General features: G+C 38.8%; 1 protein-coding gene across 3 annotated transcripts in view; it reads left to right on the top strand.

Moving 5' to 3' along the window:
- NTRK2 (neurotrophic receptor tyrosine kinase 2) overlaps positions 1–22,333 on the top strand; it is a 197,437-nt gene that overhangs the window by 109,835 nt on the left and 65,269 nt on the right. For all 3 annotated transcript variants that reach the window (XM_030968213.1, XM_030968214.1, XM_030968218.1), the window contains one exon: positions 3,604–3,792. In XM_030968213.1, the coding sequence (XP_030824073.1) occupies positions 3,604–3,792 (189 nt within the window). The remainder of the gene's footprint in view (positions 1–3,603; positions 3,793–22,333) is intronic.

Genomic DNA, 22,333 nt, shown 5'->3' with positions numbered 1-22,333 from the left:
ATTCTTGTCTGGCTCCAGCTTGTCTTCTTAAGAAAAATTGTCTAAAAGTGATATCAAGGGAAGATTCTGGGCAGCACATTGGTAGAAAGTCTCTGGAGTCTTCTTAAAAGCTTAAGCCAACTGTGAATCACGTCTTGGCAATACCTAGTGACTACTGATAACCCATGACTTTCACTTCAACCTACTACATTTTGTCTAAAATTTTCATATTTCAAGAGTAGATTTTATGAAAACCAGAGGCAGTAGTAGGTGACTGAGTGTAATTACAATACTTGTTCTACCTTTGGCAAGTAATTCAGTGACCGCATTTCATGTGGATGAAACCACACTCCAAGGTGCTTCAAGAAATTATCCTTCATTTTGAGAACAGAGCCCATTCAGAAAAGGGCAGGTCTCATTTCTTGTCAGCACAGGTGATAGTCTCATCTTGCATCCTAGAAATGCTTTTACATTACTTGAATAACATAGCCATCTGCAGAGCTGGCTGGCCTATAGCTGTAATGTGGCTTAGTGCTCTCAAGCAATTAAATGTAACTTTGTGATGAGTAGATAGTCTAACAAATAAACAAGCATGGAAATAGTCTATGTAAAAACTTGCTCCCACTGATAAAAAAAGGTCAGGAAAAGGGAAGTTTGAATGGATGTGAACTCATCTGCCTCTGATACACAAAAAATTTCATCTGAGGGGTTCTAATTATTTTAATTAGAGAACAAATAGACAGGGAATAGGATTTTAAATGCAAACAACCATTCATAAAAACCATTGTGTGAGATGTTGCTAATAAGAGGGACCAGAGAGTGATACAGCAACAAGGTTCCTAGAATTGAATTTTTCTTAAATGGTTGTGTACTTCCAGGAATTGACATGAAAGTCACATTTTCCAGATTTCCCTCACCTACATCAGAAAGCTGTATATACTTGGAACCTGCTTCATAGCACACAGAAGACTAGCTTTTACCAGTAAACCTAATTGAGTAGATTTACAGAACAATTGTCTATTTTCACCTGCACCACTTTGCAGTTTATACTGGTTGAAAATATGTATGGTTCACCATACAAATTTGAAGTACCGTAGAAATTATTCAATGAATAGACTGAGTTCCTTAATCATTATCCCAGTTTAACACCTGGAAATGCATAATGGTCACTTTTCCTTGCCATCACAGCATGTATGTTGGAAATAAACAATGACAAAAGAGCCTTCTCCTGTGCAGCAGAGAAAGCAGGACTGAAAAGGACTTAAAGACATGCATCTATTAAGTTTCAGAGGGAGAGAATTTCCTGCATTTTGTGAGAGAAGGGATTTGATGCTCATTCTAAAGTATATTAGTGTAAAAGTATTTTGTTTTCCTGAGAAAGTATTAAACAGCCTGTTTTTTTTGAGCAACAAGTAGAGATTCAGAAAGTTTAGAGATGTAAGGATGGTAGAGATGTAAGGATGGTATCTACAAAAAACTGAACGCAGTTTTAAATGTGTTGCACTCCAAATGTTTGTGCAAAAAAACTCTTATGCATCTGAAAAATGTGTTGTGACTTAACATAAGTATTGGCTGTGCCATCTTAGTGGCCATTCCCACAATTTGTTAGGCTCTGCCCTTCATTACAGAAATTTTTACCAGAAATTCTTTATCCTGGCATCTTTCCCATTAGAGTCAATCATGTGGGATCTGAGTGATCAGTAATGACAAAACCAGCCCTGGTATGAGTATTTCATTTGATAAATTGCAGAGATCTAGGCTTTACTTACATTTGTCAACAGTGACTTTCCTGTGAAGTGTCAGGTATTTGAAAAATTACTTCTAGTGTTTCAGGCTGGGGGGGAAGTACTTTTTCAAACTATGAAAACATTTCCCTCATGCCCCATTAAACCAACTGGGGAGAAAGAAAAGCTAGAGAGGGGTGTGAATATACGTGTGTCTCAAAATATAGAGTTGAATAGCCACATGCCAGGATATTTAAGTTTTATGGCTGTGAGTCCTGATGCATAATGATGAAGTAATTTTGTTAATGATATAGTGAGCCACAGAAGCGCAGGAGTTTCTTTAAAGCTGCCTTTTCTTTGTTGTTCGTGGGACTGTCCTTTTTCTCATCTGGTTCTTCAGCTGTGTGTCTGCTGCCATGCATCTTGCTTGTCTTCTCTCATGTCCTCAGAAATGTGCATAGAGAACCTGCTGGTGGTCCTGCTGGTCTCTCCTCTGCACTCCCTATCTCTCCTGCAGACACAGCTGCCATCTACGTGGCAGGTTTCTCAGCTCTGTCTTGCCTCTACAGTGTTCCTTCTGTCCAGTCTAAAACTCAGTCTGGGAGTCCAACATGCAATTGGGTGACTTGGAGTAAACACGGCTTTTTATTGTCCTCAAAATCTTCTCTTCTGCCCCCTTCTTTGGGGGGACATTTTCTCAAGCTGTTCCTGCTGCCCAAAAGCTAAATGAAGTTGGTTAAAGATGCTATTTCAGAATAGGCACTTCCAGAGGGTGATTTTTTCCATCTGTTTCTAGCATTGTCTTTTGATCGTTACAATTAAAAGATGTGAATGTCATCCCAAAAAACTATAGTTAATGTGGATGGAAAATGAAGTGAAATATGTGTATTCTCTGCTGTCTCTTCAGTCAGAACATTAGGCAAAATGTCTTTGCTGCTAAATGGTGCTTCTGGTTTTCTAAAACTGGAAGAAGTAATGTGGAATTTAAGTGACAGGGTTAGATGTCAAGAGTTCGAATGTTATCTGTGCTGATTTGTTTTTAGTTCAAAGGCTCCTGCAGCTCACAGAAGTGGGACACTGTGCTAAGAAGGATATTTTTTAAAAATCCATTTACAAGGTTTTATCTGTGTGGCACTTTCATTAAAAATACAAAGCATGGAGTGAAACCAAACCAAAATCTGTCACTGAATTACTGTTCACAATAGACTTTTTTCTGGAAGGTGACTAGATTTATATATGGACTGGAGAGCCAGTAGGATGTGCCCCTGGACAGGATCAACCTCTCTGCAGTAGGTCCTTTACTCCTCTACTCCTCTCAGCATCTTCTCTGCACCTCTGGAACTATGCAAATTGTCCCCTGGATTTTGGCCCTGAACTCATGTTTATTTCAGAAATTAGCAGCTTCCCACATCGGGATGAGCCCATTTGCTGTGTGTCTTTTGTCTTGTTGTCATGCCAGGTAGGGGAGGCTTTCCCTGGATTTGTGCTGTTACTGCTGTGTGCTTCAAGTAGGGCATAAGGTAAAAAAATTAATGTGCATATTCCATAGCTTATTTCCGAGAATGACAAAATTATTTCAACAAGTTTTGAGATATTGCACAGTGACAGACTGTACTGGACAATGGCATTTATGCCAGGTGATGCACCAGTACAAAAACTTGTTTTGATTCCAGCTCCTAATGGACAAGAAACCACTGTTCTCCATCTGCACCCAGAGATACAAAATTTTTGAGGTAAGGTCAACAAGGCACACAAAGAGAACTTTTGACTGTAAGAATGAAGGACAACTGACCAAAACTTAAAGAAAAAAAAAAGATAAATTACTCATCTGAGGGATCTGAGGGAAGAGTACCATGCACTGTACACTGCGTTACAAGAAAGTCTTTGTTTCTAACTCTAGGTCCTTCTTCAGTCATCAGCAATGACGACGATTCAGCCAGTCCCCTCCACCACATCTCAAATGGCAGTAACACTCCTTCTTCTTCTGAGGGGGGTCCTGATGCAGTCATCATTGGGATGACAAAGATTCCTGTCATTGAAAATCCACAGTATTTTGGAATTACCAACAGCCAGCTCAAGCCAGATACCTGTAAGTACAGACAACTCTGTGTGTTTCAATCATTCATTTTACCTGTGCAAGTGTTGTGGCTCCTTAACAGAACTAGCATAACAAAATACTCTAAATTCCTGGGAGTGGAATGGTAAGGTTAAAATGTGTGCTATTTACTAAAGGTACATGGGATGAACTGCTTTACCTCTGTCTTAAGCCAAATTCAGCCTTTGTGACAAGGCAATGAAGCGAGCAATGCTATGCTCAAACCATCACCCATATTTCATCAAAATCACTGGTAGCCTTTCCATTGATTTCAGTGGTCTTTGGCCAGTCCTGTGCTCTGAATGTATTCTTGGGAGAAAATAGATCTTGGATCAGAAGCAAAGTCAGTATTGTTACATACGCACTGCTTTTAAATTGATCGTATCTACAACACCAGATCATATAATGATATCAATATTATTATAACCTAACTTTCAAATCTGAGTATTTGTAAAGTTGTAAAAATTGTAAGGGTTAAATCTTCAGTTCTTGTAATTTCCTTGTACAATTCAACCTCCACGGACAGAAATTGTTTTAAATGTTTAAAAGTAGAGCAGAAGAGAAGAAGGTTGCATGTTGGACAATATGTATCACATACAAATTCTTTCATGTTCAGTTAATAGCAAGTGTAATGTGAAAAATTATGAAGAGCTAAACGTATTGAACTATGAAGAGTTAAAAAAAAGTATCACTTCAGATGCTACTTTTCAAACACAGTAATGGTTTCAGAATTGAGCATATAAAATGCTGGGGTTTGAACCAGTGATTAGCATTAATGTACATAAATGAAAAAATACCTAAAGAATATTGTGATAAATAGTAACTGCACAGCTTACTATTTCTCATCAGGACACTAATTTCTCTAACTGTTTCAGAGAAGGTTGTTCTGAAGTGTCACTGGAAGTCTCAATTTTTTCTCTGGGAAGTCAGTCTAGAGTTTCCCAGTATAATTAGAGAGCACTGGGCTTGCAACTGCTTCCTCTCTGTATCCTACCCTGAAAGATATCACTTTCTAGCACAAACTGTAGCATAGGGGCTTGCTGTCAAGGTTAGAAGCCTTTGCCTCCAACTTTGCAAAACTTAAATGCTGTAACAAAAATCCTTTTTGACCTGTGCATGACAGCATGCATGCATGACATGAGTACATAACTTCTGACACTGCAAAAAAAAAGACTGATGCAGAGCTACTCACTTACCTTGTGAATCTTAATGCTTATTTAGATCCAGATTGTTTCACTAAGCACAGTCTCGAAGAATGGTCCTGCAACAAGAGGTCTTTTTCTGCCTTTTTATTGTATATCCCTGATGCTCACTATTACTATAGCTTTCTTGTGTGGCGCTATTTTGTGGCTAGAAATGCTGTATTACCTCTTCTACCAGCAGATAATAACAATCTGAATATACTGACCCAGCATATGCAGTGGGATCACAAGGAAATCACTGAATAGGTGACACATGATCAGCATTAGGAAAACATTATACAGATGCATTCTGATTAGAACATTAATTCTTGTGAAAAAGAGAAGCTGCTAAAGAATGGGCAGCATCCCTAGTAACTCGCTCTATCCTTTTAAATATGAGGCTACTGTACCTCTGTTCCCAGCTGCACTAGACAACTTTTTAATTATTTAAATAAACACCAGTAACTGCAGAGTGTTTAGCGTCAGCATCAATGTTGAAACAACATATGTGCTGTTCTGGGGAAAAACACAAATTGGACTAAAATACAGAATTCTCTCACATTCAGTAAACTGCACATTAAGTACAGACATATTAAATCATGGCTGACTTTTGTTAAGTAGGTCCTGATCCTAAAAATACATAAGTCTGTATTTGGTTTTCTGTGCTGCAATGAAACCCACATGGTGTCAGGGAAATTAATCACAATACATGAAGTTCAGTTGGTGTGTAAATGCTTGCAGGATATGCTTCAGGACTTTGCTGTATGCTCTGGGGAGGTTTCAGGGGCTGATTCTCTGCATTCTGCCACGTTGCCACTGTGGCCCCAGTCTCTGTGTGGGGCGGTGGTGGTGGTTTTGCTTTAGCAGAGAGAATCAGGTAAACTATGGCAGTGTATAAACCAAGGCAGATTTCTTACACCACACTGAACATCTATCCAATTAAAAAGTGTAATTAAATTGTCTTGGGCAAAAATGGGCTTCCCAGATATAATGTCACATATGCTCTTTCCTTCTTTCTCAGTTGTTTATTATTACAGAGCTGTGTTTGTCCTTTCTTAACCTGCCAACCTCCTCCTGATGTGTATATCTGGTATTTATAAACCTCTAACCTAAGTACTTTTGTACCTTGTTCCTGTATACAATAATGCAAGCTCTAAATGTCATATGGTTTCTCATCTCCAGCAAGATAGTTACAATTTTGTTTATTTCCTATATGATCTGAGTTCCATTGTTCACGAGCATTAAACTCAACAATCACTGACAGTCATGCTGGAAAAAGTGCTTCTGTATTTAGTGTATATTGGTCTCTGGAAGAAGGTGAGACATCAAGCTAGATGAAACTGTACACAGATTGTATTGTAGTTTTCACCGAAATGAAGGAATACTTTTGCGCTTATTAGTAAGTGAAGATTCTTTTCTATTACCTAATTAGGCCATATTTTGACTTATCTACAGAAAACCATTTCTGAATACAGTGTATCAAGCTTCATTGCAAAGAATTAGCAGAACATGTGTTTAAAAGGAAATTAAAAAGTTGATCACAATCAGTGTCATTTAACATCCCATCACTACCTTTAATTGATGTAACAGTTGAAGATTCCATCTTCCAGTTGGGATTGGCTGATATTTACTGCTTAACTACCAGTATTTCTCATTATCTTGTTCAGCATATGTCTGACATGCTATCCCAGAGCTGTTTTCCATGCCATGTTCTGTTGCTTGATGCTGCCTGATGGCTTCATCTGCCACTCCAATATCTTGAATATTTTCACCTTGAAATGATACAGTCTGCAGTACAGAGACATGTTTCAGACACCTACCAGACTTCATGGCTCCTTTTTGTATGAAAGCAGAAGGTATTTTTCGTTTGTCAATTCTTGTCAGATAGTGAAAATTCTGATTTCAGGTGGGTGAGAAAGAGCCAGAAGTCTGGACAGGCTACAGGGCTCTTTGCAGTTAAGCTATTATAAACCAGGTGCTGGCGTGTCCACCTGCAAACCTCTTGCCTGGGAATTACCAACAAGGTTCAGTTTTTGCTGTTGAAAATTGAGGCATAACTTTGTAGGGAAGTAATATCACCAGGTCCATGAACCTTGCATGGATGGCAAATCTTTCAGGATTTTTTTCTCCTGAAAGCAGCTGGACAATGTAATATCTTGGGAGCATAAATCCTAACCTTTACTAGATTCACTAATCTTATAAGTTGTAACAGACCCTAAGATATTTGAGATTTTAACTAATATTATGGTATTTTAAAAACTAGTCCTCTACACCTCTGCACAGAAATTGTAGCTACTGAAGTTATCAGCCAAGACTGCCACATGGGTTGAAAGAGGACAGTAGAAACAAATCCATTTTCTCAAGGAACAACTATGGGCTTTCTTCATCATTTGACTTGCAGCCCAACACTTGGAATGTTTCTGTCCATTACTGCTAGATTTCCATGATTAATGGTGGACACGCAGTCTGACATGGTTGTGTTGGTAGAAATGTGAAAAGCCAAACCTCAGGAGACGTCACAAAATGTCAGTGGAAGTGCCTAGGCTGAGATTCTTAGAGCAGAACTTGGATAAGAAATTTCTTGCAGGTGGTTTTAGGATTTTGAGAATCAAACTGGTCTTTGAGCCTTACCCCAGTAACTCCCAGCCCTGCCCCACAAAGTCACTGTGGGTGTTTGGGTGCTACTGAAAGGAAGGTTAGAATTTTGCCCTTTGATGAAGAGGTTTGCAAGCTCACGGTTTCAGACCCCCTATAGTGGAGAAATAGCTGCACTGACATCAGTTTGCACTTCCCAGGTAATCTGTGCTTGAAACTCACTCAATTTTGTCAATTTCATTGATTTCATTGTTGGAAAAGAGTGTTCTGTATTGGGCAGGCTTATTGATTAGTCAATGGATGGTTTAGTGGCAAGATGTTTTCAGTGACTGGCCTTATAAATAGCTATTGCATTTCAGATGGTGTGGTGCGGATTGTGACTTTCATATGGGAAATTTGGATATGTTCGATCTTTCTGCATTTTCAGATTCTCTTCTTTCAATTGTAGGAGTCTGAATATGCAGTTTAGATAATAACTATTTTGCTTCTAGTTGGCTTCCATTAAGGAAAGTCTGAAGCTGATTACGAATTGGCAGAAATAATTTTTCTAAAACAATTTTTATTTATTTTGCTGATCTGAAAAAATGAATTTAGCCCATAGTTCCAGTTCCAGAGTAAATTGCTAATTGCATGTGCAGTGCTAATTTTAAAGGCAGAAGTTTTCAGAGCATCCCTCTTTTATCCCCTTCTGAGCACTGAACTTTTCAATTTATGCTTAGGGGTTTTTGCATTTTAGGGATTGTTACACCATTTAGTTAAGAGTGACCTCAATCTTTTTCTGACTTTACTTGTTTTTTTAACTATATATTTCTTTTTAACATATGCATAGCCAGATTTTGTGTGCTAGTGCTCTACTTCAGTCCACCACCTTCTTTAATGAATCTTGAGGGAGAAAAGAAATAGGACAGTTATTCTTATGATTTTGTCATGACTCCCATAGTACTTTTGCTTTTAAAACCATAGGCCTTGGATTCTGGTGATGATGTCAGATTTCATTTTTGGATGAAAAAGATCTGAAGAAAAATTTCAGAATATGAGGAGGACCCCAGAAACATGAGGAAACAGCAAAAAATCTGGGGTTTTTTTTGTTCTTTTTTATATTAAATTATTTTTTGTTTTATTCATTACATTCTTTTAAAAATTCAGCTTTGATTATTTGGGAGAATTTGAACAGAGCAGAGGCATATGAGTGTGCAGAGCTGGCCCTTCTCTGTCACTGTGGGGAGACAGCCCTGTCGCAGCCACCAGAGAGAACAGAGGGGAGCAGCTAGACATGAGGGCCCATTGAGCTGCAGTTCCTCTACCAGGCTGATTGCAGAAGGGCGCAGCTAGTTGTAGTTCAACACCCTGCTTTTCACAGCTCTGACCACTGACGCCTTACAAGGCAGTCTGGTTTCTCTTAATTTTGGAGCATGTTGACAACCTTCTTCCCAGCCCTTGGATCAATATCAGTGAGTCATTCAGTATGAAAAAAGACATAGTTGTCTGTATTTCCAGGGTAGATGCAACAAAAGGAGGAGCTGTGGTCACCTGGTCTGTATTTCTCAGGCATCCTTGTCCCAGGAGTCCCACAGCAGAGCCTGGCACCAGCACATGTTTCTTTTCTGGGTGCTCAAGCTTCACTGCCAGGCAGGGACATGACGCTCTTGTGAAATGAAAGCTGCTAGCAAAAATAAAATTCACCAAGAGAGTTTCAGGCTGCAGGGACCTGATAGGCCTCTGATGCAGGGAAGCATATTTGTCTGTTTCTGGGTGCTGCTCGTCCTGCGCAGGTAGTGTCCTTTGGAAAGTAGCAGTGTGCAAAATACAGACTGCCTGCAGTGGGTAGTCTCCATTTGACTTTATTCCAGACTGTGTCTGTCGCCCTGCACTTTCCTACAGTCCTGACGAATAGGGGTAATTTTTTGCCTAACATTATAAGGTAAAAATTAATCAAGTTGGTCCCTGTGCACAGAAGAAGGATTGCCCAAGACAAACACTCTGTGGGCATTTCCATCTCTTTTGAAAGGCTTTTATATTTGAGTGACTACAGAAAAAGGGCTGCTGTAGTGTTTTCTCAGCCAGCTAAGCCCTGAGGCTGGGGATTTTCCATCAAATCCCAAAGCTTGCAGAGCTGAAAATTTATAAGCAGCTCATTTTCCTATAAAAGACACTATGACCTCAGCAGCTAGAATGCAGAAGAGCAAAACCGATGAATCTTAGGGAAATCCAGACTGGGAAGAAAAACCTTTCTGTCCAAGTTGAACTTGTTAGTCCTGGCATTCATTATTAGTTGCAATTGTGAGGTTTAACAAGGCACTCACTTTGGACTCTTCAGATGCTGAAAACTAAAAAAACTTTATATGCTGGAAGACAAGCATGGATGGGGTTGAGATTACAAGGAGGTATATAAAATATATTTACTTCTTGTCCTGATTCTACTGTTTGTTTTATTCCGGGGATATTTTATAGACAAAATAAGGATATAAAGATATATGAAGTTAAATGTTATTATTTTGACTAAATACATTTGTAGTTTGACTGCATTTTAATCCCTGATTGCAATCACTATTAAATTGTGTATCTTTACAGTTGTTCATCAAGTCATGGGTATGTCAGAAATGGCTGTTTTATATATCAGTGGTGTATTTCCATTAGTTGCCTTTGACTTTTTTTTCAACTGGGCAAGTAATTTTTCTCCCAGACCATATCCTTCTGAGTCTCAAATATTTTTCCCAAGAATGTGGTCACTTATTTCCTTTGTCCAACTAATAAAATGTAATGGGGAATAAATGCATTTTAGGGAAATTAGATACTTTTACTCCTGCTGCTCATTCTGAGACTTAATAAACCTGCATTTTTTTGTTTTCCAATCAGATGGACGAAATTCTCCCAAAGGCAGAAGGCTTCAACTTGAAAAGTGTGGGATTTTACCTAATTAAATTTCAGAATTTGAAAGAAAACCTTATACATTTCCTCATTTAGTGTTGAGGTGAACCCACAGAATCACTTTTTTTCTCCAGGATATAGCTTTGTTGCAGTCTTGATCTGTCCTTGAAGTCAATTTATGTCTAATCAAAAAAGGAAGATATCATTCTCTCTGCAAAATATTTTCATTTCATCACACAGAATGTTGTTTTGTGACCCAGATTATTCAACAAAATATTTTCACTGAAGTCCAAATGCTGGAAATGCAACTACAGGAAAGAATAGCTTTGACTCTGATCTCTGTTTTGTGGATAGCACAAGAGTTTTACCACCTGGAAATAACAGCCCATGAAACATACTTCAGGGTAAATAGCAGATGTTACAAGGACATCTGAGCAAAGAAGATCCAAAGTCTGCATTTCAACTACATAATATGAGTCAAGACAGTATGAAACATGCACTCTCAATGAAGTGTCCAGCGTCAAAATTAAGGTGAAGCCTTAATTAAAGGCTTTAAATTACCTAAATTTGTCAGGTAGACTTCAGCAGTGTACTGAAGTACACTGTCTACATCAAGCCCAACTACGGGCTTCAGTCACAGAGCACAGTTTATGAAAGATAAGTGAAATTAAACACATGTTCAAACATTCATTGCAATTAGAGAGAATTATTACTCAAGATGAAAAAACCTAGTGTGGTGCTTTTACTGCAGTGTAGTCTGCATGGCATTGCACATTCAGTTTGTCGTTTGATAATACATCTGTATCAGAAATACATATAGTGTTTTGTCACCAGAGCAAATATCTAAATCTGTAACATGTAAATGACAAATAGTAATTTATACTCTAATTATTGAGTTATGCTTTTAAGACTCTCCAAACTAGGTTCTATGGGTGTTGATTTTACATACAGAAACCTGCATGGGTAGTACTTAAACTGAATGGGAAAAAAAATGGTAATCCATTCTGAAAATATCCCTGTCATGAGCCTATGCATGGGAGTGGGATTTGGCCTTGGATTTACTTCTTTGTGTTAGTGAAAGTTCTGGGTAAATGAGAAACACACATCCCAGGGAAGTAAGAATAAAATGAGAAATTTTAAATCTGAGAAATACTTAAGTATGAGAAATTTAGAAATAAATAACTTTTTAGCCAAAAGTTCTTCATAAACCCTGCTTCTAATTTTCTTGAATTCATCACCAAGCAAGTTGCATCATTATTCAGAAACATGTTTGTGTAAAAGTGTAGTTCACCCTGAGCATGAACTCAACTAAGGATAAATTTTGGGAGAAGATTATCAGGAATACAGATACCCACAGTAAGCATTGGTTGAGACAGAGTAGTATTTATTGCAGTTACAGTGTGATGAACCATATTATTTTTCAGCTGTGTGTAACATCTTCACTGCTCCCGCCAGCAGCTGTCTCTCAGCAATTAAGGCTGTTGGTGCATTTAGACTGACAAGAGAGAGAAGTTTAGCAGTTTGTGTCCTGCAGGACCATGTGGTTGGCTTTGCAAGTCTGCAGTTCTGCCACAGGCAGGAGGTCTGGGTGGCCTGTTATGCCTGGAGCCATCAGAACTCCGAATATATGCATTCCCCTCATGATTCTGTGTGTGATTGGAGCAGTATTGACTTGCTTGGCAGCTCACACCCAGCAGGAGTTCACCTGCTCACTGTTGTCCCTCCCTTTCCTACATCATTTGCACTCTGGCTACTAAATTCTACCAGGGAGCTGCTTTCCCCCTGCATCCCACTGGATGAATATGAGGAGATGAATATGAGGGCTGATTGTGAGAAGCCTTTCCCAGCAAAAATGACACTGAGGTTCATAAAGTTTAAGTATGCTAGTTTTGGTTTTGGCAGGTTTTTGGTGAGGAACTCCTCAATGTCTCAGACTTCTCTGCATCTGTTTTACAAGTATAGGGTAGATCAGCAACAAGTTGAAGCTAACAGACATTTAAAATTTTATCAGAGATAAAATAATAATAATTATTTATAATAAAAACTCAGTTGGTAATATTATAAAGTATTCTGTAATGTTCTTAAAATATTTTTGTCAGCATTAGTTTGTTAATAAACTTCTAAATAGGTTTCTCATGTTCCACGAGATCAGCTGGAGAAAAAATATAAGATTTTTTTTTTCTCAGTGGAAGATGCTTAATTAATATGCCCATTTTAATTTAGATATATATTCTATATAGTAAACTGCCCGAGTTCAGCATTTCTGAGTCATATAAAAACTAGGATTATGTGAGTAGACAATCCTAGGAACATATTTCCATCATTAATCAACAGCTGAAATGTATTTTATGATCATTTTTTAGATCTCTCCCTTTCTCACTTGCCCTTAAGCTAGTTTTCTTTTGATTTGTTGGACAGAAGTGAGAACACCTTTCATTACCCTCTGCTTTCTTGGTTAAGGATGCTGAAGGGACCTCTGCTTACTGGGATATATCTGAGGGACAAAAGGAGAGACAGGCAGTCCTTGAGCTCAGTTACATGTGGCAGTGAGGGTTGTAGTGGCTTTCTCAGCCTGTGATTGAGCAGAACATTCCACAGAGGATGGGCTATTGATCTTCAAAAGTCAGAATGTGGAGTGAATTATGAGGCATACAGATCTGGTATGAGGTGAACACTGGACTGGTCTTCTCTCCATGCCCATACTAATTGGAGACTATTATTTGCAGATTGAGAGGGACTTACTGGGATTGAAGTACAAAACTCCTGAAGGGGAAAATACGTGTCAAATAAGCTGAGTCAAAATGCTGCCATGAGGTCTGAAATTCTTAAAAGTTCTCCAGATGAAACATTGTGCTGTACCTATGGCTAGCAACTTGCCTGTTAGCTTTGGGGACCAATTAAACAATTAATTGGAAAACGTATGGCATGGGGGCATTTTTTTTGCATTTATAAAAATATGTCGTATGCATATCAATTATTTCCTGTTTCTCTATAGTGCAACATATCTCTGTATATCTAATATTATATATAATAATATTCTAATACTGATAGTCTCTCTAGGGATTTTTTTTTTCATTTCTGCAGTTGAGGGAATCTAAATTCCATTTTCAGGTGTCAGCTAGTCCACTGAAACAGCATTCAGGCGCTAAATAAAACTAAGAAACTGGTTTTATAAGGAGTTCTAAACAGCTTCAAAGTGTAAAGAGTGGTCAATAGAATTCAGAGGTTTAGTCAGCTTAGCACTTTGGGAAATTCCAGTAAATTATTGCTTCAGCTTTAGCTACATAAGTGCCTTTGAAAACTGGTTGTTGGAAATTGCTGAAGGTCAGTAGTTGCACAGGCTGCAGGAAAAGGCTGCAAGAGGATGCCTTGAGCAGCTCTAAGTTGTATTGGATAGTTGAAATCAGAATTAAGAAGATGGGAAGAAAAGCTGTTTTCAGAGATGCTTTCCTTCTTTCCTCCTCCCACCTTGGTTTATTTCCCATTGAACTGGAAAGAAGGAATGGAAAATGGGATGGCTGTCTCTATCATGTTATTTATTACCAAGACTGGATAGAAACTAAATCTTACTTCAAACAATCTCCAGTTTATAGAATTTTGAAGGAAAGAGAGATTTGACAGAATTTTCTACTGCCATTATGAATACTTCCTTGAGCCAACATTTCAGCTAGAAACTTTTTGAAATGAAGCCATTCCCACACCGCAACTCTTATTTCTGAGCGTTGCAGACAAATTCTTTAGATGGTTTGGTTTTAGTTTCTTAGGCTTTCTTTCAAGGATGTAGGTTTTTTTCTCCTTCTTCTTTTCTTTTTTTGTTTGTTTATTTGTTTGTTTGTGGTGCCCACAGCTTGTAAGGCCTGTGGCTACCTTAACAAAAAACCCCCAAGAAATATCTGGAAACAATACCCATCAAGAGCAACATGTTCCACACAAAGTAGGAACAGAAAAAGGGAGAAACAAATGGAAAAGGAACAAGAACCTCAGCTTCAGCTTTTGGCAAAGAAAACACAATAATTACATCTGATTTGTTCCAACCACTTTGCAGAAGGACATGATTTATCTTGTCCCTGTTTTATTCTCATCAGAAGAAAAGCAACAGTTGCGCAGTATTTGCAGACTCCACTCAAGGGAGTTGAGACTGAAATAGCAATGGGATTGCCTTCAGACAGAAATGCATTGACCTGCCCTGTGTAGGAAAGCTTGAAAAGCTCCTTCTTGGGTGGTAAAGAGCAAGAGAAATGCTTGTAGGCTAATTCTCCAGCCCCTGGTTTGGAAGTACCCTGTTACACATGTTGTGTTCTAATGGCTTTGTGATGCTTTGGTCCATGCAAGTCACTTGTGCAATGGCAGGTGTGCAAAGGTGCTGTATAATCGGGTGACAATGAAATTATTCATGTTATCATTGTCCAGCAATACCATTCCTGCTTATGTTGATGGTAAATTCTCACTTCATTTTGCATATTTTATCTACTCAGTTCAGGAATGGACAAATTACTACAGTGGATCGAGGTAGCAACTCTTCTAGTACCTAAAAATGGCAGTACCTATTAGGAACCTTTCTTCAAAATAAGCATCCAATAAACCTTGAGTATTTCTTTCAAGTCTTCTAACACCTAAAGATTGGTTTGTGCTCGGTGATACATTGATGTCCTTTTGTAAGTACTCTAACCCTGTCTAGTAAACAAGCAGATATTCCCTGAATACTATGTAACACCTTCCCTGACACTAACAGCAACATATTTGTATCCTTCTATGGCTGAAACACTCAGGACCAAGAGAGCCGAGGAGGAGAGATAGAAGAAGCTGTAAGGCCAGAGTCACAGATCACCCACAGCCATTGTAACAGAGAGCTGATGCTCCTCTGTCCTGGCAGATAATGATGTGTTAGGAAGATCAGGGATGATAGGTGTCCTGCACTCAGTGCAATCACAGGGTCGAGCCTTTAGCTCTGCCCCGAGGGCTCTGAACCCCACAGCATTCACAAAGTGCCTGGAGAAGGGCATCCCATCTGCAGCAGGACAAGCAGAGGCAAGTTCGCAGTCCCTCAACTTCGGCAGCCCAGGACTGACTGCAGGTATGAGCTGTGACCAAGTCACATCAGTTCCGTGCCACTGCTGGGCAGGGTGAGTTAGCGGGCTGCACTCCTTGAAATGCCACAGCCAGCCCCAGCAGGCATCACACATGAAGCACAAAAACTCTGTGCTCAACTCAGCCTGGCAGGAAAGGGGCTTTCAGCCTTGTGCTCACGCCTGAGAGGAGACATCAGTGCTTTTTTTCAGTGAGGTGTAGTTTCAGACACAGTCAATCTCACTTCTCATCCTGAAGATGTGGTAGGAGCACAGACTTAAGACTCAAATTCACAGACAACTTCTTGGAGAACACATTTCCTTTTTGTCTTAACTTTTTTACCTGAAGAGGAAGATGACTATTTCCCAACTTGCTAATGACTTTTGCATTATGCGTTCTAATGTAGCACATATCCTTGCTGGAAATGGTTTCCCACATTTATCATGAAGTTGAATTGCACTTTAAAGCTACAGTTTATGCCTCTTTTCACGGCAGAATTTTAGAGAACCCTGGAATTGTACCACACTGAGAAATAAACACAGTGCAAAACAGAGTATATCTTTCAGGAATCACAGAATCATTAAGATTGGAAAAAACATCCCAGATCATGAAGTCCAACTTCTGACTGAATGAGAAAGATGAGAAGATTCAAATTTTCTTTGCAGTGATAGCTTTCCTCTAGAGGCTCCATCCAGAACTGATTTCCCGTTTTAACCAACATGAGTCTTTCCTGCCTATTGATCTCTGTGTGTTTTGAGATTGGCCTCAACATCTGAAACAGGGCTGTGGTAAATGGCAACATTAAACAAACTGGTAAGAGATTTATTCTGGACTGGCAGGTTTTTTATTTTTACTGCAAGACAGAGTCTTTTCAAGACATAGCAAAGCACACAGGTATTCACTGCTCCTGCAGAAGACAGCTTTAACATCTCAACTTTGCAGCTTGTGTCTATTGACAGAATATGTACATAGAAATACATACAGCACTTTCTATGGGAAAAACACAGAAAAGCGTTGTGTGTTTTTATAACAATGGAGAGAAAGTGTACAGAGAAATGCTTGATTTTTTTTTTTCTCCTCTTGGGATGGAGTTCCTGTCTCTGTGTGACATAGTTATTTTTCATTATATAAAAAGGACTATGCCCACCCACAGCGAGCTCTTGGCCTCATCAGAGCAGTCATATATCCCATCTAGATGTCCGCAAAAGCTTTTAAGAAACATTGTTATGCTTTCTGTGGTGTTTCTCTATGGGTATACTATATACAATCATGTATATTAAAATCCACACTGTTCATTAGCTAAAGCATCTCAAGAGTTGAGTTTTCATTTTTAAGAAAGAAGGACAATTATTTGAATGGAAATGCAGTCTCAGGAAAGATATGAATCCTGGGTTTAAATCTTTCCTAGATCTTGATGCTCTGGTAATAAGGAAAGGAAATCCTGGTTCACAAGCTAGGATATAAACCTTCCATGGTCACAAGCTACCCGTTATTCCCTACTCTGCTTTCTGGTTGAATTTCTGAGAGGCTGTATATGTGCAGACCTGGACTTCAAGTTTTGCATGGCATATTAGCTCTCTGGGTAGTCAGTCTAAGGCAGCCATAGATCAAAGCCCATTTGAACATATTCAAACCAAACCCAGATACTACTGTTCTTTGTATTTGGAATTAGCTTTTGGGTTGTTGCTTTTAGGTAAATTAATGAACCATTTAATACTGTGCAAGATAAGCATTTCTGCATTCTGTTACACTTGAGTTACTGAGATTCTTTGTGTGTGTTGTTAAGTTTTGCAAGCTGTAGGAGGACTGTAAGTAAAATTACACTTTTGAACAGTTACTGTGATCTAGAGAAGGTTGATAGTTTGATTCACATGATACAATAGTTTCTTCTCCCTGCCTCTTCAACCCAATGAAAGGTGGGGGAGCAAAGCATCAGGGAAAAATAATGTAAAGACTTATGAAATGAATCCTGTACATGAATGCAAAAAATATGAAGTATACTATTCCATTTTATAGCAAAATTATGGAACAAAGGAAAGTCAATGAGAACTCTAACATTTTGCTTGTTACCTTTAACAGGCAGCTACTCCTTGTGGGCAGAACAAAGTATATGTCCTTAGGCTTTGCTGCAGGGAATAATGCTCATGTTGCAAATACGGAGAAAAATTCTCATCTTTAGGTGTTTAGGCCAGCGAGCACATTAAGGTTGACCCTGATGTCATAAATATAAACTGCAAGAAACAATTACTGAGAAAACTAATTAGACCGGACAAAACTGAACCAGTGTCATAAAAATGCAGCAGATATAAATCATGCTCAGAAAATAGGGGAAGGAAAATACAAAATGCTATGACTCACACCCAAGCAATAACCAGAGAGGGCTCTGGTAAGAAGCGGCCCTCTGGAAGACAGCAAAGTGTACAGATCTCCCACTCCCCAACAAAAAGAAGGAAGCAGAGAATGGGGGAGGGAAAAGGAAACAAAAGATAAGCAAGACAAAGGGTAGGCCTGTTGTCAATTTACTCTGATGAAGCCAATGTTTTCCAGCTGTACTTCTCCAAACTTAACGTAATTACAATCACTACTTCCCTTGTTCTCCCTGGTTCCAGGAATAGGATTAAGAAGGCAAAAGGATTTAGGCAAGTAGGCTTTGCTTTTGATACAGTACCTGACTTGTTAAACACACGGTTTTTGATTAAGGATTTTCAAATTGCCTTTCACCAAGCCAGTGGGTTCATTATGTTTTCCAATTTTGCTATGTTTCATCCTAACAGCTGACTAGGCTGGTCAGGTTGAGAAGGGAATTTACCCACATTCCTCTGTACCCCAAGTGAAGAGAACTGGAGGTTGGTGTGGCAGGGCCTTGTAACTGTGGCTTTAACTGTTGGTTGACTTGGTTTTATAGCTTTTAAACTGATGTTTATTGCTTCTCTATATGTTCAGTAGGGAAGTCTTCTTGAATCCCTGAAGGCATTGCATTATGGTCATAATTATAAACATCTCAGATCTTTGGGGAGTGTGAAAGTATCAGTAGAATACAAGACGAAAAAGAAAAGCCTCTTCTAGGGCACTCTTTATTTCTGTATCAGTCTGTGCCCCCATCTCCAGGCCCCATCTTCTACTTGTGCTGCTGGAGGTACAAGGAGGAAGATTACTAGGATGATGGGAGAAGGGAAATGTAACAGCAGTGCTTGTGATTATCAAATAGTCTGGGTATTTAAGAGGTGTCCTAATTTACACGGGCTGTTGAGAAGCTGAGGAACTATTCTTCAGATTTTCTTTTATTAGGAATATTGATATAACGGCACCATCCTTACTGAAGATGAGATGACCCATCATAATCCAAATGCTGAGTTCTAACATAAAAATACTTTTGTATGCAGAACTTTTGCTATTCCAAAGGATTAGTACATAGACAAAATCTTTGCAGTAACATAGGAATTAAAATGCAGAATCCCTCTTTCATTATTATCATTTTGCTCAGTCTGGGAGAGATTTTCAGAGCAATTTCTTTTAAGTCACAGAATTCAGATCAGAATGTAAAGTTTGTCAACTGAGAGTCCACATTGGTAGAATGAGGAAAACAATCAGTGGAGCAATATGCTCCACTGTGTGCTCGGATCCTGCACAGCTTCTGTGTGAGACTGGCAACCAGTTCTACATGTGGTGGCAGCCTTGAAAGTGTGGTTCCTCCATCATAATGCGAAGTGAGATAGGTCTTGCAGCCTTTACCAACCACCTTGTACAGCCAGAATAATACAGCCTTTACTGAATTATTCCATCTTCAGTAAAAGTCCTTCCCCTCCAGAGCTCCAGTAGTAGCTGAGATTTTAAATGCACAGAAGTAAAGCTGTTCAAAAATAGAATTTTTCTCCATGGGAGATTTCAGCATTTTGAGATTATTTGCTGCTTTAAAATAGAGAAAGCAGAGGGAATTTGGTTCAATTTTGTCTAAAGTTTCAACTTGAACTGTTGAAACAGAAAAAAAATCTTCAATAAAATTTAAACAAGTTGGTATCTTAAAATGAATTTTTTATGGAAAATATTTCAATTTGTGAAAATAATTCAAAATATGGGTAAGAGTGTTTATGTATGTGCTTGACTGGGGGAGGGGAAGGATTTTCCCACTTTGGAATGTTAAATTTGTTTCTTTGTTTTAGAAAGCAGAAAGGTAACTGAAAATCAGGAAATATTTGAAATTTATTTAACATCATTAATATTTTTCTGTGATTTTTTTACTAGCTTTATACTGGAATTAAAGCTATAGAAATCAAAATTTTGAATGTCCTGACTAATATTTAATTATTAGTAGTATATTTTCTTTCATTCCTACACCTGTTTCCATTATTTTTCTTGTTGAACTTATCTGATAAGGGACTCTAAAAGACAAAAAGTTGTATGTTACTGCAAGTGATATCCAACAAGTCCAAACCTTCATAGATTAAAGGGTGAAACTCCACTGAAGTCAATGGAGCTTTAAATGTTGGCACCACCAGAAAGTTGTCCTGCGGAATGCACTTGAACTATCATATTTTAAATGCTCTTCATTCTCATGACAGACATTACTAAAGGAGTCTCTTTTCAAACACTTATGCTTTTATTATTTTAAAAACCCATTTGGTCAGAGAGGTCAAAAGCTCTTCTCACCACCATAGGGAGTCCGTGGAAATTTCGGCATTCTGAAGCACCACAGGTATCCAACAGCATTAAAACATTAATGATTTTTTTAGTTATTCTTTTTAACTATGCTTTGTTTTTGTCATTAATCTAATTATTTTTTGATTGGAAGGGCAAGCACTCCAGCAGGAAAAATGTCATATTAAAATCAGATTACTTCCAACTAGTCCATAAAAAAAATTCCCCTAGTGAAATGGCCTGATCCCTGATTGCTTTCTATCACTAATGTCATGCTATAATACCATTTTTACGCTGTGTTTCTGGCAATTTTCAGTATTATCTACACAGAAAATAGATTGCAGATCTCCTCCAAAAGCCCAGTGTTTTTCCTACATGGCTGTACAATAAAGCTGGAGTTTTCCCTCCTTGCCTATGTTGATATTTTTCCTTAAAAATAAAAAATAATGAAATCACTCAGTATTACTTCCATGCATTACTTTAGAGCCCCATGGTCCAAACAAGACCTCACTGTGCAAAGCACTGGGGACTCTGCAGGTGCACATAACCCTTGCCTGAAGAGCTTTTGGGCTATGGCCCCACTTCTGTAACCTGGAGCTACTTGGTTGTCCAGTGGGCAGGTTACAGACCTGGGGCTTCATGCACAGGGTGAGGAACGGGGAAAGGATGCTTGGTTGTCCTGCCTGTATGAGCAGGGAGTCCCAGTGATTAAATCCTTTGCCCCAGATTACACAGGAAATCTGTGTCTGACCCTGAGGTGGAAGCCAGATATTCTGTGTGGCACCCTCATCCCCTGACCTATCCGTTCTTGCTCCCTACTGTCATGTTGGCCTCCAGCGCAGAAACCTCTAACCAAGGAATTTTCCATTGAGTTCTGCTGCTGATGAGTTTCTTTCTCACCAATAGGTGGAAACTGACAGCCCGGTTTCTCAGGTGACACAAGGAACGGTTCTGCCATCCCAAATGAGGCAGGAAAAACATCACGCAGAACAAGGAATTTTCCATAAGAAACTGTACCATAGCAACTGAAAAAGACGTTGAAGCACTTTACACTTTCTCAGCTTGTTGCAACCTGTACTTTGATGCAACAGGACATCAGAAAAGTGAAGACTTGGGGTTCTTGTTTTTCTTTTCCTCACTTATTTCTTTGGCCAGGAGAGTGATTGTTTTAACTGGTGCTGCTTGATCATAATGAATTTATTGCAAAATTATGTAACCTTTCCACATCCGTCTCCAAAGTCTGTGCCAGAGCTTGTGTTCTGGCATGCATTGTCATACTATAGCTGGGGAGGGAGAAGGAACTACATCTGCAAACTTCCATAAGAGATCACAAGCTTCTGAAATTGTAGGACAACTAACAAATTAGGATGCAGAAATATTTCCAACAGGCACAGCTGTGCAATATGTGGCATTAAAATAAAGTTGAGTCATTTAGAAGTAGTGATATAGAAGCTAGCAAAAGTTTCTGTCTTTTTTTTATTAAACATATCCCAAATATGAATGTCTAGTGTAACAGAAAAAAAAATCACTGTGCAGGAAAAAGTGACTTGTGTTTGTTTGGATATAGACAAATTCTTTCTGTACTAGGCATAGTATTTATGTAAAATATTGCATAAAATCTTTAAGGGAATTCTTTGCAGTACAGATATTTATCTTCCTGATAACACTGTTAAGAATGAAGAAACATGAATTAACAGGACCTAAAATGCTTAAGTGAGAAAACGGGGGGATACCTGTCTAGCCCTACTAATCACCTGTGGTCTGGATATCCCCTTTCTTTTGAACAGGAGCAGTTTAGTCATCTTCCTTTTCTTTTAGAGTTCATGCTGCACCCTGCCCATATTTTATCTGTCCCCTGTGTTCCTTCTCAGTAAACTCCACAATGGGGATCACCCTCCTCTCCTGTATATCTGCAGATATTAATTACTGAGTGGAGAACTGCAGTACATAGCACACTTTCTATGTGTGTATTCTCTTCTTACTCAGATTCACAACTTGTTCAGTTTCAGAGGTATTTCTGTGCTAAGGCATCCCTTGTTTCTGTGAGAATGTCTGTTTCAGGTTCTCCTCAATGTCAGTGACAAGTCTGTCACTGATTTGGAAATGTTATGTCAGCATCCTACTGAACTGGACTTGAACTAAAAATGCTGGAGCAGGATTTGTCACAGCTCTGCTTACCTAGGGCTTCC

This window comes from Camarhynchus parvulus, chromosome Z, assembly GCF_901933205.1.
Source record: "Camarhynchus parvulus chromosome Z, STF_HiC, whole genome shotgun sequence".
Taxonomy (NCBI): domain Eukaryota; kingdom Metazoa; phylum Chordata; class Aves; order Passeriformes; family Thraupidae; genus Camarhynchus; species Camarhynchus parvulus.
Note: the sequence above shows the minus strand (reverse complement) of the source record. Positions and strands in the feature narration are given on the sequence as shown.